A 16677-nucleotide genomic window follows, 5' to 3' on the forward strand; every position below is an offset into this window, starting at 1 on the left:
CGCCCCGGTGCGCATCCTCGACGGCGAGCGGCTGAGCCTCACCCTGCTTTCTCACTGAGCAATTTCAAAAGACTTTGGATTCAATCCAATACACAAAAAGAACCATCGCCATTCTCCCTATCAGCACACCATGTCCAGAAAGCAAGACAAAGGGAGTTATTAGAGAAAAAAAAATACTGTTTTATACTGTCTGCAAACTGCCCTACTGCGAAGAGCACGCTTGCACGAGGTCTGCACAAAGCCTGTCCAACAGTATGGTGCCAAGTGACAGGGTGCCTGTCCCTGGCTGTGGGGAAGGAGCCGGGCAGGAGCACGGAGGCACGCAGGCAGCTGCCGTTACTGCCCGCGCACCGCTTCAGCCAGTATCTTGCCGGGGATCGTGCCCCACCTGCACGGTCTCCAAGCGGTGGCTTCCCCAACAAGCTTATACCTGGAGTAGGATCCTAATTTCCACGTCACCGGATCCACCCTCCCGCCTCTCCGTCCTGCTCCGTACCTGTCCGGGAACAGGATACGACGCTGCGTTACGCGCAGAGCAGGTGTTTACACAGCGTTCATGGGAACCGGAGCCAGGAGGGGCTGGCGGCTGGCCAGGCAGCACGATGCTGATGGAGATACTGTGCTGAACTGCCCGTTCATTAGAGAACGCGTAGCAGAGAATAGGACATTGTGCTCCTCAGCAAGGCCTGCTGTATTCACCAAAAGCTTATTTACAGGACCTGGTCTGAGCAGAGGACTGACAGCCAAGGTCCTGAGGCTGTTTCCTGGCTTTGAGACTAAACTCTTTGGTAGCCAGGAGCAAATTGTTGTCTCCCGTGGCTTCAGTTCCTCATTTGCAAACAGGAACAGGCACAAGTGCCAGCAGGATACGATGTTAGCAAAGGGCCACGAGCACATCTGATGACAACAGCAGAAAAGACCCCTGCAGCCCCCATCCGTCAGGCCGATGTCGGTGTTCACATCTGTACGTGTTGTGCGAGGGCTGGCATCAAAGAGCGGGTGTTAAAAACCCCACTGGAGTAAGAATTGGATGGCGCTGGGCTAACCAGGACAGCTGGGAAAGAAAAGGTCTCCACAACCCACGGGACTGGTTTCTGAATGCACCAAAAACCAGAAGATCTCGGGATTGGACGTGAAGTGCACCAGCCAGGACTTGGTGGCTTCCTCCCTGGGGACCCGAGGCCAAGGGATCATTTTTCCCTACACGTGAGTTTGCAGCACGCTGTCTCACAGGGGCTTGCAGGTCCCAACCAGGACTTCTAAAGATTCGTAGGGCAGAAAAGCAGAGGGGCCTGATAATAAGAGACATTTCTACTCGGCTCCACCGAAGTCATCCAGAGCTGCAGAGCACATGGGGGTTAACAGCCTTATGCTGCAATTACACTTTTATAGCTGAGGTAACAGCCTGGCCACCGATTTAGACATGTGGGGACCTTTTCCCCATGTGATGAATACCCTGCAGTAAAGTACAGCCTGCGTCAAACAAATTTCCTTCTTTCCACACCCCAGAAGTTCAGCTGCTAAAGAAATTTAGAGACTTTATCGTGCAAAGTGCAAAAACTGCTGTGGTCCTCTTCTGCATTTGCAAGTGATCTCAGGTATGTTGCAGAAGCTATATACGTAATCATTAGTCATTTCTAACAGCAACTCTGAGCTGCACACACCCTCGTATGCACCAAAACCACGCTCAGCTGCTCATGCATCCTGCCCTGACACACATACGCTCTCGTAGAAGTAGTTCCAGTGCAGTTGCCGGGAGTACCTGTTGCAAAGAGGAGGGGCTGTTGCTATCCCGGGGAGCCATGTGGAGCAAATTCACCTTTAGCCATCTCAGTGTAAGAACAACAATTTCTGCTGCTGCACTAAAACCTGAGACATTCAACAGTTTGTAATTCCAGGTGGCGCAGCCATTCCCTGTGCCAAGTGAGTGACACAAAAGACTCATTAAAATATTTATGGCAGAAAGCTTCAATACCCTCAACTGCTGCAAGCTCCTTTGTCCCCCCTTGCCTGCGGGGACAGCTCGCACCTTGCTGCGGCCAGGGGCTGCACGGGAGCATCTGCATCCCCCCGAGCCCTGGGCTCAGCCTGCAGGCACCTGCTTTGTAACTACAGCCAGTTGAAACCAGGTTTTCATTTGGAGGGAAAGATTAGCAATTAGATTAGGTTTATAAATGCCTATTTTTCTGGAAGACGCGATGTATTGATCTCAAGGAAGAGGATAGGGCTCCTCGGCCGGTTCTGTCAATAGCCTGATGGCAAACCTCCACCTGCCACACACGAGTCCCTTGGTAAATCCTCGACTTGGCAGAGGCACTTGCAAAACCCACTTCTACGGTGTGGCTAAGCTGCCACCTCAAATGTTTCCTGGGAAGAGCATCAGCACAAAATGGGGGACAAGGGACGGCACAGCCGCAGGAAGAGCTGCACCCCAGGAACATGGTGGGAGCCGTGGATGGACAGGGTGTATTTAGAGGGAGCTGGTGGTTCAGGTGCTGGCAGCACACCCTGGTCCCCAGGCTACAGGTGGCAGTGGGGCCATCCCAGGAGCTGCCAGGAGCCCAGAGATGCTGGCAGCCAGGCATGGGTGGCCCTCGGAGAGCTCGCTACGGACACAGGTCAGCAGCAAAATGCCTCCTTCAGAGCCAGACAGGACAGACGCACAGCAGCAGCCGCCACACCACTGTTTCAAGAGGACATGGCCCCTGCAAAGCCATGCCCTGCACAGGACAGCCACTGGCACCGGCTCCCCGGTACAGCCATCACCCTCCATGGCTGTGTGAGCACAAATGAAGACCCCTCCTTCCGAATCGCTGCAGTAACTGTCCGCACGTGAGCATGCCCCAGTGAAAATCATGATTTAAAATTCACCAGGAGCATCATCTCATGCCACAGATGGGAAACTGAGGCAGTCACGTCAGGCAGGAACACATCAAAAACACCCAGCGATTCAAAAAGGCCATGGAAAGCCCCAGGAGGGTTAGTCCATCACTAGGTGTGATGGGTTGGTCACCACGCCAGCTTCAAGGACTCCTTAAATTATCCTTTGTCAGACTAGGGAGGATATTTTAAGGAAAGGCCCACTCTGTTTGCAAGCTCTTTCTTTTACTTCTCCTCAAGCACCCGCTCCGGCACAGCGTAGGAGGCAGGATACGGCACCAGATGGTCCTCTCTTCTGACCTGTGCTTCTCCGCCAAGGCCTTCCGGGGCTTATCTGCAGTGGATGCTTCAGCACAGACACACATCCCCATCACCCACACCTGGGAGTATGCTCAGCTAAGAAACCACACAGAAAAAAAAAAAAAAAAGTGAAGCTCCTGAAAAACTAGAATGACCTTTACAAAAGGCTTAGATTTATATACACTGAGGATGAGAGTGAAAATGCAAAAGAAAATGCTGTGAAAGAAAAAAAAGATAAGAAATAGGGAGAAAATGTTAACTCAGCGCAGTCCAGGCTTGTGGACCATCACCCAGGCAGCGTGCCTGTCCCACGGAGGACTGTCCTCACCGGACCAGCTGAATCATCACCTTACAATAGGAGCTGATCGGCAGGGCCCAAGAGGGATCGGATGGCAGCGCGTCCAGGCGTGCGCAGAGCAACCCTGGATCAGGCCCGGCGGCCGAGTCTGCGAGCCCCGGGGCAGGAGCCTCCCGCTCCCGGGCATCCCTCCAGAAACTTCTGGCAGGGAAACGCCGGCTGCGAAAGAGCAGGAGCACCCAGGGCACCGGCACGGCTCAGCTGCGGTCGCTCACTGACACACAAAACTGACAAAACCTCATTCCTGCTGACCGCTGCCGGGAGGACAAGGCGCAGCCAGCTAAGGATCCCAGACAAGGTGCAGCCATCCCACATTCATGGGAACGTCATCCTCCGATACAATTTTGGGAGCTGGAGTGAGCAGAAGTGTCCCTGGGAGCCGGGGCTAAGCCGTGCTGCCAGCGAGGAGGAGGATGCTCAGGGGAGGTTAAAAGGTCCAGGGTGTCCCTGTGTGCTGGGGACGATGGAGGTTGGGGGGGGGGGGGGGAATCTCTTCCGATTTAGATCTATCAGCTGGCAAACTGTGGAAGCTTTGCTCAGAAAAGGCAAACCAAAAGTAAACTAAATGGCAACAAGGCTTACGCGTTATCTCCTGTTATTGCTGTGGCTAATCTGCTAATGCGAGGAAACAAAATACTGGATGCTCTGACATGTTCACGTCCAGTCAGAAAAACTATCTTCTCATATCACCCCAAACTAAGCAAAAATTGGGAAAGATAAAAGCCAGCTCAACTATACATGAATTTACATCTATTGCAAGAAATGTAATAAAGTTTCTCAACACCCACCCTTGTGGATTCAAACTCAGTGTGGGAGTTGAGAAAATCTAGTTTCTTGCATTTCTAATACTTAAAAGTACATTGAAGCTCCTAATTTTCTCCTATTCCAAATTTCAGTCACTCCTCCCTTACGGGAGACTCAGGAAAGAGTCTACAGGTGTTTGCACACCAGCACCGGGGCGCGTTTGCCAGCTGTGCAGGGGAAAGGCGTGTTTAGCGTCTGCCACCCGTATGCACCTTCCCAGCCAACATCGTCAGCCTCCCAAACAGAGCCCGTTCAGCACAAAAGACTTCCAAAGCTAAATAAAAACACACGCACATCAATAACTTTCACATCATTCCATACCATGCAAGCGTTGCTTTTTCCAAGCCAAATTCCAGCTTTGTGCACAAAGTAACTCTTGGGAGATGTAATAGCAGTAAATCTTTGGGCCCCATTACCTGCCTAGGAACCTGGAATTAAGTTCACTGAAGTCACTGGAACAATTTATTTGCTTTCACAGCCCATATAGCCAGGAAACTAAATCGCGCAGCCAGGTTCCCACAATGGCATCACTTGGGAACTCTGCTGCCAAATGAGGGAAACTAAAAACAGTTTTCCTGAATTGAAAATGGTAATGCTCAATTCTGGCACTCCCCTGTTGAGCAAAAGCACATCTCCAAACCCAGCTAACCGCTCTCCTGCGGCAGGAGAAGGTCAGTGGCACGGGAAGTGAGAGGGGGGGAGGATATCGCTGGCGCTCGCTGTCTGTCTCACACCACCCAGCCCTCGGACAGACACCCACGGAGCAGCAGATGGATAATTGCACGGTGCAGGCGGCTCAGCCGGTGCGGGTTCCCAAGGAACAACTCTGCCCCAGGAGCTGCCGTCAGCCGGAGCTCCTGACTCAGCCCCGCTATAAAACCAAGTCTAGCATCGCCTGGGAGCAAAAGGGATTCGGAAGACAAGGCAGCCCCACCCAGCCGCTTCCACCACAGCTCCTCGCGCTCCTGTTCCTCTGCCCCCAATTTTGCAATGGCCTTCAATTTTACTGCGTTAGGGAAGCTGTCAGATGGGACGATTGAGGCTTTGGCAGTGGAGCAAGCTGAGGAGCATGGGACCCGAGCTGCGCTTGTCACACGTGCCGAAACGACCACTGTCGCAGCGACACGTGTCAGTCAGCATGAAGTTGCCCCTTTGCAGGACGAGGCTGAGGGCACTCGCTTGGTTTGCGGCTCCGGGATTTCCTTGCAAGTCCTACCTGCCAAAACCGACTTTAACAAAAGGCTCCTACCACAAGCACAACCAGCGGTTCCGATATCTGAGCTCGGAACTCCCCGTCTCCAGGCACACGGGGGAAGCTCTGTGTCTCCAAGCATACTCCAGTTCGGTGGCAAAGACAGCGCTTTGGAAGACTCTTTCTTTCCCCCACCATATTTTATACTTCAGTTGCTTCCCTCCCACACAGCCCTGCTGTCACTTCACTTTTGTCCTGGTAAATGAATGATAAACCATTAAACTGCAGTTGTAGCAAATGTGATGTAGGGAGAGGAAGCACATCCCACGTACTACTGACTGCTCCCAGACTACTACTCCTCCGTGGTCCACCCAAAGAGGTCTGGACCGACGGTGGCGCAGAGCTTTCGGAGGCTGCTGGACCTGTACTCCTGCAGCTCTCTGAGGGAGCCCAAGCCATTTTAAAGACGAGAATGGCTGTAAAAGGCTTGGGATTTATATAGGCTTAGATCTCACTGTAAGGCAGATACGGGGGAAACATCACCTTCTACTAGAAACGACCAAGTTTCCAGTACTGATGCGTGAAGGGAAATGGTTAAAACATGGTCCCGGATCAGGCTGAATGCTCAGAAATCAGCGATGAGGAAAAAAACCTTCTGATTTATTTTTAATCTCATGATTTGGGGAACCTTACTCAACTTTGTATCTTTTTCAATATCTCATCTTAAGAATCTACATAGATGCCAAATCACACGTCCAGGTCCTGCAGCTAAAACCACACAAGCGTGCCTTTGTGGAAATATTTTCATTTCATGTAAGCATTATACAAAGGTCATCTGCCAAGAGCTGGTTAGAAGACAGGGCTCATGCTCACGAGAAACCCACTGCCAGCTTTCACCTGGTTCCCCTTACACCGCTCATAGAAAACGTTCACCATCTGTGTCCCCATCCCTGTGTCACCCAGCTCCTGTTCAAGCAGCGTGGGTGTTTCATCACCGACACCAGCGCAGGGAGGATCAGACTTTTTTTTTTTTTAAAAATAACATCCGCTCAAGTAGCATCCTTCGCTAACTGACCGCAATCATCCCTGCCTACATTTTCCTCCCCTATTTGCAGGGTGCGGGCAAACGAACAGGTCAGCATGGGTACGGCGGGCAGGACAGCCCGCAGCAGAGCAGAAGGTGCTGTGGTGGGCATCATCCCAGAAGAGCATGTACACAAGCATCTCTTGAGGGGCAGGTGAGACATTGGTAAAGTCCCCACTGGTGACTTACCCCCCAGTAAATTCCTCCCACACCCTAAACTGTGCGTTGCAAAGAGGTCAAGGAAACTGGAATTAGACTGGAAGCTTTTTTTGGGTCAGTGTGTCTTTTTTGTGCCTGGCACGGCTCCAAGCACGCTGCCAGCTGTGAACAAATAAGGAATGATGAGCGCCTTCGCCTCCTGACGACGTACGCATCCTCTAGCGAGGACGTAGTCACCCAAGATGCCACTACCTTTCCTGGATTACGAAAGACCTCTCTGCAAAAAAAACTGTTCTCCCCACAAGAAAACAAAATAACAAAAAAGTCAGGGCTCCAAACAGTTTATGAGCAGATCATTGTCCATCAAAGGAAACATAGTTGAAGCACAAGAGCAGCTCACAGCCTGAGGGTAAGGGATCAGATTGCATTTGCTTCTCACATTAAGGGTGTGCAGCCATAAAACCACAGAAACATCATCACAACTCCGTGCGTTCCCCAGCGCAGCCCGGGCTTAAGCGATGTTTAAAGACCAAGGAATGAGGGAGGGAAGAGGGGTTGTCTAACAGGGACACACGCTTTACACACATCTACTGCTTTTCTACTTCAGAAACTGGGGAAGGGCACATCATAGTCATCAGGCTAAGATGCAGCTTCCCAGGGAAGACTTCTTTAGTTCTGGCCACGGGGGATCTCAGAAGGGGACTAGCACTGGCGAACATCCTTCTGCTCACCGAGAACCATCTCCTTTCTTCAAAATGCATGTTGAGCAACGCATTCCAATAATAAAGGGGACATGTCAGCAACACAATGTGAAACAGCTTCTCCTTAAAAACCGAGGCCATTCTACGCTGATCACGCAATCCATCAAAATAAGTAACCCGCAGAGTCCTCAACAACCCTCCTGCAACAAACCCTCCCAGAGGCTTCCTAGGCAGCCGGACTTGAGTACCGACACTGTTGCCCGCCTTGCCTTTGCCCCCCGACTCCGCCGCCGCCAGCTCAAACCCGGGTGTCGGCCGGTGAGGAGTCGGGCACCTGTGGGCTCCCCCCGCCCCGGTGCTCGGCTGCAGCGCTCCCGGCCGGGCCGACACCGCCTGGACTGAGGAGGCGAGCCGGGAGCCCGGCTCCTTAAACGGAGGGAGAACGGAGCGGGATGTCCAGGGAAAGCCCTTCGCCACCTCCGCCCGACCGGCGGCGGGGTCGCCGGCCCCCCCCCCCGCCGCCCCGGACACCCGCGACACCCGCGACACCCGCACCGGCCCCTCGGAGTCCGGCGGTCCCCGGGACTCACCGGCGGCGGCGGCCTCCAGCAGCGCGGCGGCCCGCAGCAGGCAGTAGTAGCGCTCCATCTCCCCCGCCGAGGTGCCCCCCGGCGGGGGACCGGCCGGGGCCGGGGCCGGGGCCAGGGCCATGCCCCGCGGCAGCGCTCCGCCGCCGGCAGCGCTCCGCCGCCGCCGCCCCGGGCCCGCGCGGCCGCCGAGGCGGGGCCGGGGGAAGCGGGCGGCCGCCGCAGCCGCCTCCGCCCGCCCCCCGCCCGCCCCCCGCACCGCCCCGGCCGCCGCCCGCTGCCCGCGCCGCGGCCCCGCTGGCACCGCCGCCGAGAGCCCGGGCGCCCTCGGCCCTTCTGCCTTTCTTGTCCTTTCCCTCCCCCCTTTTTTCCTTTCCCCCTTTTTATCCCCCTTTTTATTTTTTTTTTTTATTTTTTTTAAATTTACTGCTACTGTCCAGTGTCCCCCCACACACCGCCCTGCAGCCGGAGCCGCTCCCCGCCTTAGTGCCTATAGCACATCTCTAAGAAGAAAACAAAAAAAAGTATTTTCATCCTCTGCAAGCAGCATTCCAGCAAATTCCCTGAACAATATACGAGAACCGCATTAAGCCATGCTATAGCCAAAGCTGGACAGAGCTCTAAGCACACCGCCGGCCTGACCCATCAGCCTCAGTTTCCCCGATGCTGAGGTTCAAACGATGCCAGCTCATTCTCGACAGGAGCCTGAGCTGCCCAGGAAGACAGCACAGCGAAGTGGATGTTCCTGTTTTTCCAAAACAACCTTTTAATTATGCTCTTTACTATAATAGCAGCCTTTTTTCAACACTTCAGCAGTCAGGGCTATTAATTTAGGACCCAAGGTCTAACGATGGCACTATGAAAAACACCATGTTTTGGCAGACCGTGTCCCTTCTTACACTGATACAGAATTTTTCAAGGAAAAATTACCCGTTCACTCAGTGCTCCTTGTTCGTAACACAGCAGATTCTCACTAACTTAACAGTTTGAATAGACAATTTTCTGTCTGGTCATAAAGCACATCTTGTGCGACAGGGAGAGCTCATGTGCAGTTACGCATCAAAAAAATCCATCTCAGGTGCACAGCAGTAAAACGTGGTTATGAAATAGCCATATGCAAGTCTACGAGCATGGAAAGACAGCCACACCACATTCCTTCTGTATTCTTATCGCAGGAATGCTATTTTCCCTAAACTGCAATGGCTCATGCAGAAACAGGCCCATCCAAGTGATGAAAGTCTCTCTTTTTTTCTACCGCTGCGCGGGGGATGCCCTGCTGTAACCAGGACTCGCCACCACTGAGTGATACATACCCACTTTAGCGCCAGCTTCTGGAAAAATAAAGCTAGCCAGTAGAAGATACAGCTATGTTATCCCTAAGGTTTGGCGATCAATCCATTTCTTGCCCTCTGAACAGAAGACAAAATGATTAAGACTGGATCTGGATCAGGTCTTTGCAGCCAACGCACCCTGCCCGAGCCCCAGGTGGGCTAGGCTGGGCCATGGCGGCGGATGCCGGCGGGAATCCTGCACATGCCAAAGCTGCACCTCCTCCAGCCAGTTCGCCGGGCGTAAGACAACATCAGCCAGCTCTCAGCACGGAAAAGCTGTGTTTGCTCAAACTGAAGGATAAGCGGTCACGGCTTTTCCTTACCGTTGTTCCCTTGCAAACCTGTATGGCCACAAAGATTCTTGTTTTGGAAACCTGGCTGCTTACAGGCCCTCCTTTCAGGCATTTCACGATAAATGCCCAGCTATTCCAGCAACGCATCCAGCAGGGACACCGTCCAGCTGCTCCTATTTTACACTGGCAGAAGCCACTCGACATGTCTGTCTCCTCCAGAGACGAGCGCTGCTCTCTGCCTGCCCAAGGAACGATAAGCTGCGATAGAGGGAACAAGGAGACGGGTAAAAAGGAAACAATGACAGCCAGAAACACAGGCATTTCTTTTTCAGGGATTTCCCACCCAGGCCCCATAACGATGTTCAGCGCTCTGAGAGTGGCACATATATGTCTGTGTGCAAAAGGAAAGAGCTCTTTCAGAGATCTGGGGAAAATCTTGCCTGCACCTGCAGCACCTCTGTTTGCAGAGTTTTATTTCATGTGGGTGCAATTCCTTACCCTTAAATCTTAGGGAGAAGGTGTATGGAGAATTCCTACTAATTTCATTAATTCCAGATCAGAGGCTGGAAAAAAACCTCAAAATTCAAAACCCTCTTTTTTTTTTTTTTCCTTTTTCAGATAAAGGCTAGAAGTTTTTGTTGGGACTGGTGCCATTATTTGGATTTTAGAAATCACCTTTCAAAAATACCTGTTTAGTCCAACAGGAATGCTCCATTTTAGGCAACCACAGACATCTGAGGCCTCACAGTGATGTGATCACCTTTTGAGACGGATCTGAATAATCATATCGGCTATTTCTCCCCAGCATATACTTTTATTAGAATTTGGAGAAAACATAGGTTTTGTTTCCGCAACTTCCAAAAGCTGCTACTTTCATACTTCATTGTGGTGCTGTGCAGAAAGCAAGGGCCGAGCAGCGAGTCAGGCTGCAGCTGCTCCAGCCCCACCACGTCGCTGGAGATATCGCTCGGTTAGAGGCTTCTGAAAGTGTCTTGATAAATGCCCGTCTATCACCATCAGCTCAGTCCATCCCGTCTCCTAGTCGCTCCTTCAGAAACACCCTTCCTCTGACAGTTGCTGAAGGAAAGAGTTTCTGGTTAAATAGGGTAATTTAACTTGTCACCCTCAGTTCAGCCCTCTGTCCCAGCTCTCACACGCAGTCCTGCGGGTGCCAGATAATTTCTCCAAGATACAGCCCAGCTCTCATCACTCCAGGGCTCAATTGTTGCAATGTTTTTCCCTGGCTTGCCCAAAGCCCATTTTTCCTGCTACACCACCTGGAAGGCTGCTGCAAACACCTTTGCCCCACTCCATCACGTTAGTCCCTTCAGCTTTTACAGGCAATTCCTCCACTGATCCTCTCCTCACTTGCACGCTTGCTTCGTGCCCCCTGCTTAGCCCCTGAGCCCCAGCTGCGATGGGGAGCATCGTCCTGGTCTTTCCTACCCAAATTCCAACGGGCAAAACGGGACAGAAGGGCTTTAATGTTTTTTAGGGTGGTGCTGAGAACTGGAAAAACAGAGCTGGCTAAACGTAGTTTAGAGTCAAACTGATGTTGAAGGGAATTGCTCACCTCTGGAATAAGCGTAGCGACTTCAAAGTACTTGTGCAGAAGAGTAATTAAGCTCTGGTTCATTTTCATAAACAGGGATTTTAGGAGGATTTCATGTGCACGAGGCAGCATCATCCCTGATCCTGGGGTACCATCCGGCGGGGGCTCTTTCCAGGCTGGTCCGGGAGGAGCAGAGGCTTCACAGCCCGGCAGAAATCCTGAAGCCAGTTAAGCCTGCACCGATTTCATCAGGGCCAGGATTTTATGTCACCTGCTATGTCAATGTGAAAAAGAGAAAGGACTCCACTCCGCTCTCCCACTCTCACTTTTTCTCTGTGTCAGTCGGACCTGCCTTATTTATTGTTACAACCCCTGGTTTTGGAAGGGAACACACATACAGGTGCACACACGCCCTTTCTCCAGGCCACAGCGTATTTTCCAGCTTAGCAGGTTATCCCCAGACGTGTGAAGATTTAAGAAGCCAACCCCAATCCCAGCAGCGAGGACGGTGCAGATGCATCCCCTTCTGCAACGGCTGCAGGGGAACAGGGAGGGACGGGGACACCGCGGCCCCTCCGCGTGCCAAGAGCCCTCGTGGGCCAACAGCCCGACCTTTAAAAAAATTGCTGTCCGTGTCAAAAATCACCGTACGAAATGACATTGCTTCTCCTTTCTAATATGAAGGGTTACACAGGCGTTTTAAATGTTAATTTGGTGCTTTCTGAAATACCTCGTGACCCACGGCCATCTCCCATCGCTTACATTTACTACTTTTGTCCCGTCTGCCTGGGTAGCAAGCTCGGAGTAAAACCCTTTCCAGCTCTTCAGATGATTTTCACTATCACTCACTTGGGCTATTAGGATTCTCAATGCGTGTATCTGGTTTCCAATAGTACAAGCTGCTTCTTAAAGGTTATAGTTTGTTTTAAATAGCACAGCCATCTGTCCTCTGGTGGCTGATGGGAGCTGAAGAAATCGAAGCAGCCAAAACAGAATTTTTCAAACTCAGTTTTTCATTACAAACATTTCGGTTTGAATCAGACCCATGTCCTTAAAAAAAAAAAAAAAATTAAGTCTATGTATTTTTCTTGTGTATTACACAAACACTGTGAGTCTTGCTTTAACAGTTTTGTTGTGTTGTTGGAATTTCATCAATGCAAATATCTGGCCTGGACTTCACCAGCTCCAGGCACTTTACAAACCACAGAATAATCCTCATTTGCGTGCTTCTAGTCTTTGAACTAAAAAATACTTATTTATTACAGGGAGCCACAACACACAGAACCAATGCACAGCATTAAGAAGCAGCCTCCATGCACCTGTGGAAGTCAGGCACATGGGCCTGCATTTTTTTTTTTTACCCAATTCCTAAATGGCAGCTAAAGCTCCGAGTTCAGCTCTTCTACAAAGTTAAATCAATTTATTCACTTAATTCACAGGACTTACTTTCTTAATTTGAGATTATTTTTCAGGGAAATGGGTTTAGAGCACACAGGCCAGCTACGTGCAGCAGCTGTTACCAGCAGAATTGCTAATACCTTGCTGGAAAAATAAAAATATATAAGAAGCAACCAGTATTTCCTGAGGCAAATGCTGCTCTGCATCAGAGAACCGAGTATGGCCTTGCTGGCATCATCTACCCCCCAGTGAAAATGCCAGTGGTCCCCCTTGTACTGCCTTGTAAAAGCCCACGTTACGAACTATTGCCTAGGAGCATCCAAGGAGACAAGACGGACAACAAATATATATTAATCAGAACAACATACCAAAGTTTATTGATTACTTCAAACAAAAGTTTCTGTAATGAAAAAAGAGCAAGTTGCATTCATAAAAGGTAACATTCACATTCAATTTCCTTTATATAAAGCAACATAAATGTATAAAATTGCATTTAAGTGAAAAAAATGTAAGGTTGCAGTCCTTTTTTTTTTTGCAAGAAGCTGAAAATGTATCTTCTCATTGCCTGTATATAATTTACACTTTCTATATACTACATGGTTTTTAAAAAAAATCCATAGCTGGGAAATTGGATAAATGGTGCAGTATTAGGTAAGTTTTTCAACTGTGTGTATACAAATCCAATTTTAAGCTTTTATGCAATTCCAAGTCATTTATAATATTCTCATAACGATTAGGATTAGTTTTTGAAAAGTAGCTATGACTACACCAAGTTCCTCCGTTATCACATAACAGTTTCAGAGGGAATCTTAATTACTTTTCTTATCTTTCACTGTCGCTAGCCAGTGATTAAACTTCAACGAATTATTATAAAAAACCCCAGCCTTTTTTCCTTCAAGTTTTTCCACCGATAAGCCTGTACTGACCTTTTAGCTCACTGGTGAGCACTGTAACAGCGCAGCGTGTATTGTGGTACATGAACAACAATCACAGCATCCCTGTCGGATTATTGCCACTTCAGCATCCTGCTGGCTTATACCTTACAGTTACTATCACCACTTTTTCTTCCCTTCCCTAACCCCAAAAGGGGACTCCTGTTTCCCCCGATTTCACAGGTCATCCACAGCAATAGGAATTTCACTTCTGCCATTGCTGAACGACGAGGATCAGCTCTTCTGCAGGTCCAGGGCAGCCCGGCTGTCCTGGCGTCCCCAGCACTACACCAGTGCACTAGCCCAAGAAAACCTGCATTGTCCCAAAAGAGCTGCCAGCCAAGACATTTCACATTAACTCCAACCTGCCTGGCAGCACGCGTGCCTTGGGTTTGAACGTACAGCTACTGCAATGGCTTGTTCCATCCTGAGACAGGACACTTGGAAATGGGAAGAGAAAGATTTGGTTCTCGGAAGGCTCCGTCTTAAAACAGGCTGCAGAAATTAGCCCGTTTTAAGTGGCTTTATTCGGACAGTTCACACATCGCGCACACATGGCAAGCTTCGCTCTGTTCCCACTAACGTCAACAGCAAAACCTGCAGCTGAATTTCATGGGAACAGACTTTGACCCTAGGAGTAGAGTACGACACAAAACAAACCGAGAAGCAAGGCGTCAGGCTTGGGACCATTCGGGCTTGGAATGGTTTTGAATCGCAGGAATTAGGCATTTCAGTGCCCGCATTTTAAAGGTTATGTAAACACAAGTCAGCAACTGTATATTTAAGGAGAAAGGTTAGATTTGGCATATAAAGCGTATCTTCATTGTATTCATCGCATACTTGATCTGTAGGCACCACATTTTAGCAAGAAAAGTTGAGAATGGGACAAGGTCTGCAAGTTGAATTCCAGGTCCATGAAATGAGTTAGGAAAAGGAAAAAAAGAAGGGGGGGGAGGAAGCTTTGCCCATGGGACACATGCTGGAAGTGCAGCTCCTTACTTGCATGCAGCAAGGAGTCGAGCCGCGGTTGCTAACACGGTGCTAACGAACACCACTTGCATTGAGGCCAGTGCAGCGTGTATAATACAGTGCTCCTGTCCATACGTCCCCTCCCATGCTGGGTGATATAAGAGCAGCCACCGGCCATAGGGACTGTACGCACCCCTTTCCCACTCAGGTAAGGCCCACTGCAAAGTCCTTATGATGCACGCCAGAATTTGCCTGCAGCTGATCCGCATCCTGCTTCCACCAGAGTCGAAGACAGACCTCGGGGGTGGCAGCCAGAGAGCAGGACTCCATTCTTCCGAAAATTAATAGTCTGCGATTCAGCGAAATTTGAAGGGAATGTTCCATCTAGTCCCAAATTGTTGTTTCTTTGCATGTAATTGACGCAAAGCCTGAGAGAGCAGGAGCCGGACCCAGCCGCAGCACAGAGCTTGTTACTTCTGAAATGAGACTCGAAAGCTTCTCACAGTAGTTCCTCTGCATCGCTCTGCAGAGCGCCAGGGCCAGGGGCAGTCAGCACGAGGGGGGACCTTCACACCAAATGGCGGTGGCACACAGGGTGCTCCATCACTCCTTATGTCTTAACGTAACAAAAAAGCTGCTTTTCCCACATACGAAGTATCAAAGAATATTAAAAAAAAAAAAAAAAAAAAAAATCGAGCATCAGGCATCTCACCTCTGCTGTGCACAACCTAAAGAGAAAAGTTCCCACGACCATGGTACAGGTAGATTTAAAAAGATCATGCCAATTTAAAAACCAAATAAAGTGTAAAATGAAATCAGGTTCATGTATTCCTTTTATTTCTAAACCGGCTTCTTTTTTCTTAGTGCAAATAACTCAAGATGCAGTTCTATATGCCTGCAGGTTTACAGGCACAGGCCGTGTCCCTGGGACCATCCAAGGACCGCACTGTCACTCGGGCCTTCAAAGCGTTGAAGCAACTGCACAGTGCAGTAACGTAAGCACAACCACAGGAGCCCGGGCGAAACGGCTGAAAGTCTGGCACAGCCCAACTTTTGAGACTCTTCCTCCCCACGAAAGCTTCCTTCCATCACGAACAGCCACAACATGAGGGAAAATGACCTTTTCTTCACCCTCCATCAGGAATAAACCCATCAGCAAACTGGCCAGGGGAGGATGCTCAGGCGCTTCCCAGCACCGCGGGTCTCCGCACGGATACCGCCGCTGCGTACGGACCGCAGACCGCTTCCAGCCATACCCAGAGGAGGGATATGAGACTGAACGCTTTGCACCGTCGGCGAAGATTTCTCCCGAATTTTCAAGTATTTCTGCCACGTGCATCTGGCAATCCATCGCTGGGAGGGGGCAGCCCCCCGCCGAGGGGTCGCAGCCCCAGCGCCAGGCGAGGTGCTCGCAGGGCTGCATCCAGCTTCTGCGCGAGAGGAGCAGGCTTCCCCCGGCGCCTTCGGGGAGCCGGCGGGGGCTGTTACCGGGTTTAAAGTCTGTGCTACTTCTTTGGTCAGGCAGAGCAAGAGACTTCAGCAGCTCTCTGCTGCTCTCGGACAGATCTGCAACGGGCAGAGGAAGCCCCCGTGTGAAATGGGGCTGGCATTGCTCTCTTGCACTTCGATTCATGCTGTTTTGAATGAATTTCTAAAGATGCTTTCTCAGCCTCCAATGACGTAGAATTTGGCAGCATTTTTGGGGGGGAGGGGGGTGGTGGGGAAGCCACAAGACCAAAGACAAACGGGTACTGTGGGGCCAGTGCCCTGGCTACTGCTTTATCAGCATGGCTGCTTACTGTACTTGGTAATATTAAAGAGAACTGTCAGGTTAAAACCATGTTTTTTTCCTACAGCATGACAATACGCAGTGTTTGTATGGAGCACTTTAGAGTATCCCGAGAGGATATCTTTCTGCCAAATTAGTAACAGCATCTTCAGTCTTCACATAACCATTCTCTATACGTTTGTATGAGACTAACATAGGCAGATCAAAGGGGCCAGTCTGCAAAAATGAGAAGGAAAATGCACATGTATTGCAATTGTTACATTCCCAAACTCATAACCCTTTTCCTGTGTTATTTTTAGAAAAAAAATACCCAGAATTTTATAGAAGAAGAATGATTAGACCATGATA

At 50.3% G+C, this 16677-nt stretch overlaps 2 protein-coding genes across 12 annotated transcripts in view; both read right to left on the reverse strand.

The window, feature by feature from the left end:
• MCF2 (MCF.2 cell line derived transforming sequence) overlaps positions 1 to 8175 on the reverse strand; it is a 61981-nt gene extending 53806 nt beyond the window's left edge. The window contains exon 1 of one of the 2 annotated variants that reach the window (XM_076346966.1): positions 8069 to 8169. In XM_076346966.1, the coding sequence (XP_076203081.1) occupies positions 8069 to 8126 (58 nt within the window). In that variant the 5' untranslated portion in view covers positions 8127 to 8169. Of the gene's footprint in view, positions 1 to 8068 lie in introns of both variants that reach the window. The other variant, XM_076346968.1, reaches the window with a different exon arrangement.
• A 4810-nt stretch (positions 8176 to 12985) lies between these two features.
• Positions 12986 to 16677, reverse strand: part of ATP11C (ATPase phospholipid transporting 11C (ATP11C blood group)) — a 59694-nt gene continuing 56002 nt past the window's right edge. For 3 of the 10 annotated variants that reach the window (XM_076346978.1, XM_076346969.1, XM_076346970.1), the window contains one exon: positions 12986 to 16545. In XM_076346978.1, coding sequence (XP_076203093.1) covers positions 16429 to 16545 — 117 coding nt within the window. In that variant the 3' untranslated portion in view covers positions 12986 to 16428. The remainder of the gene's footprint in view (positions 16546 to 16677) is intronic. The other 7 variants (XM_076346981.1, XM_076346973.1, XM_076346975.1 and 4 more) reach the window with 5 other exon arrangements.

This window comes from Aptenodytes patagonicus, chromosome 9 (genome assembly GCF_965638725.1).
Source record: "Aptenodytes patagonicus chromosome 9, bAptPat1.pri.cur, whole genome shotgun sequence".
Classification (NCBI taxonomy): Eukaryota; Metazoa; Chordata; class Aves; order Sphenisciformes; family Spheniscidae; genus Aptenodytes; species Aptenodytes patagonicus.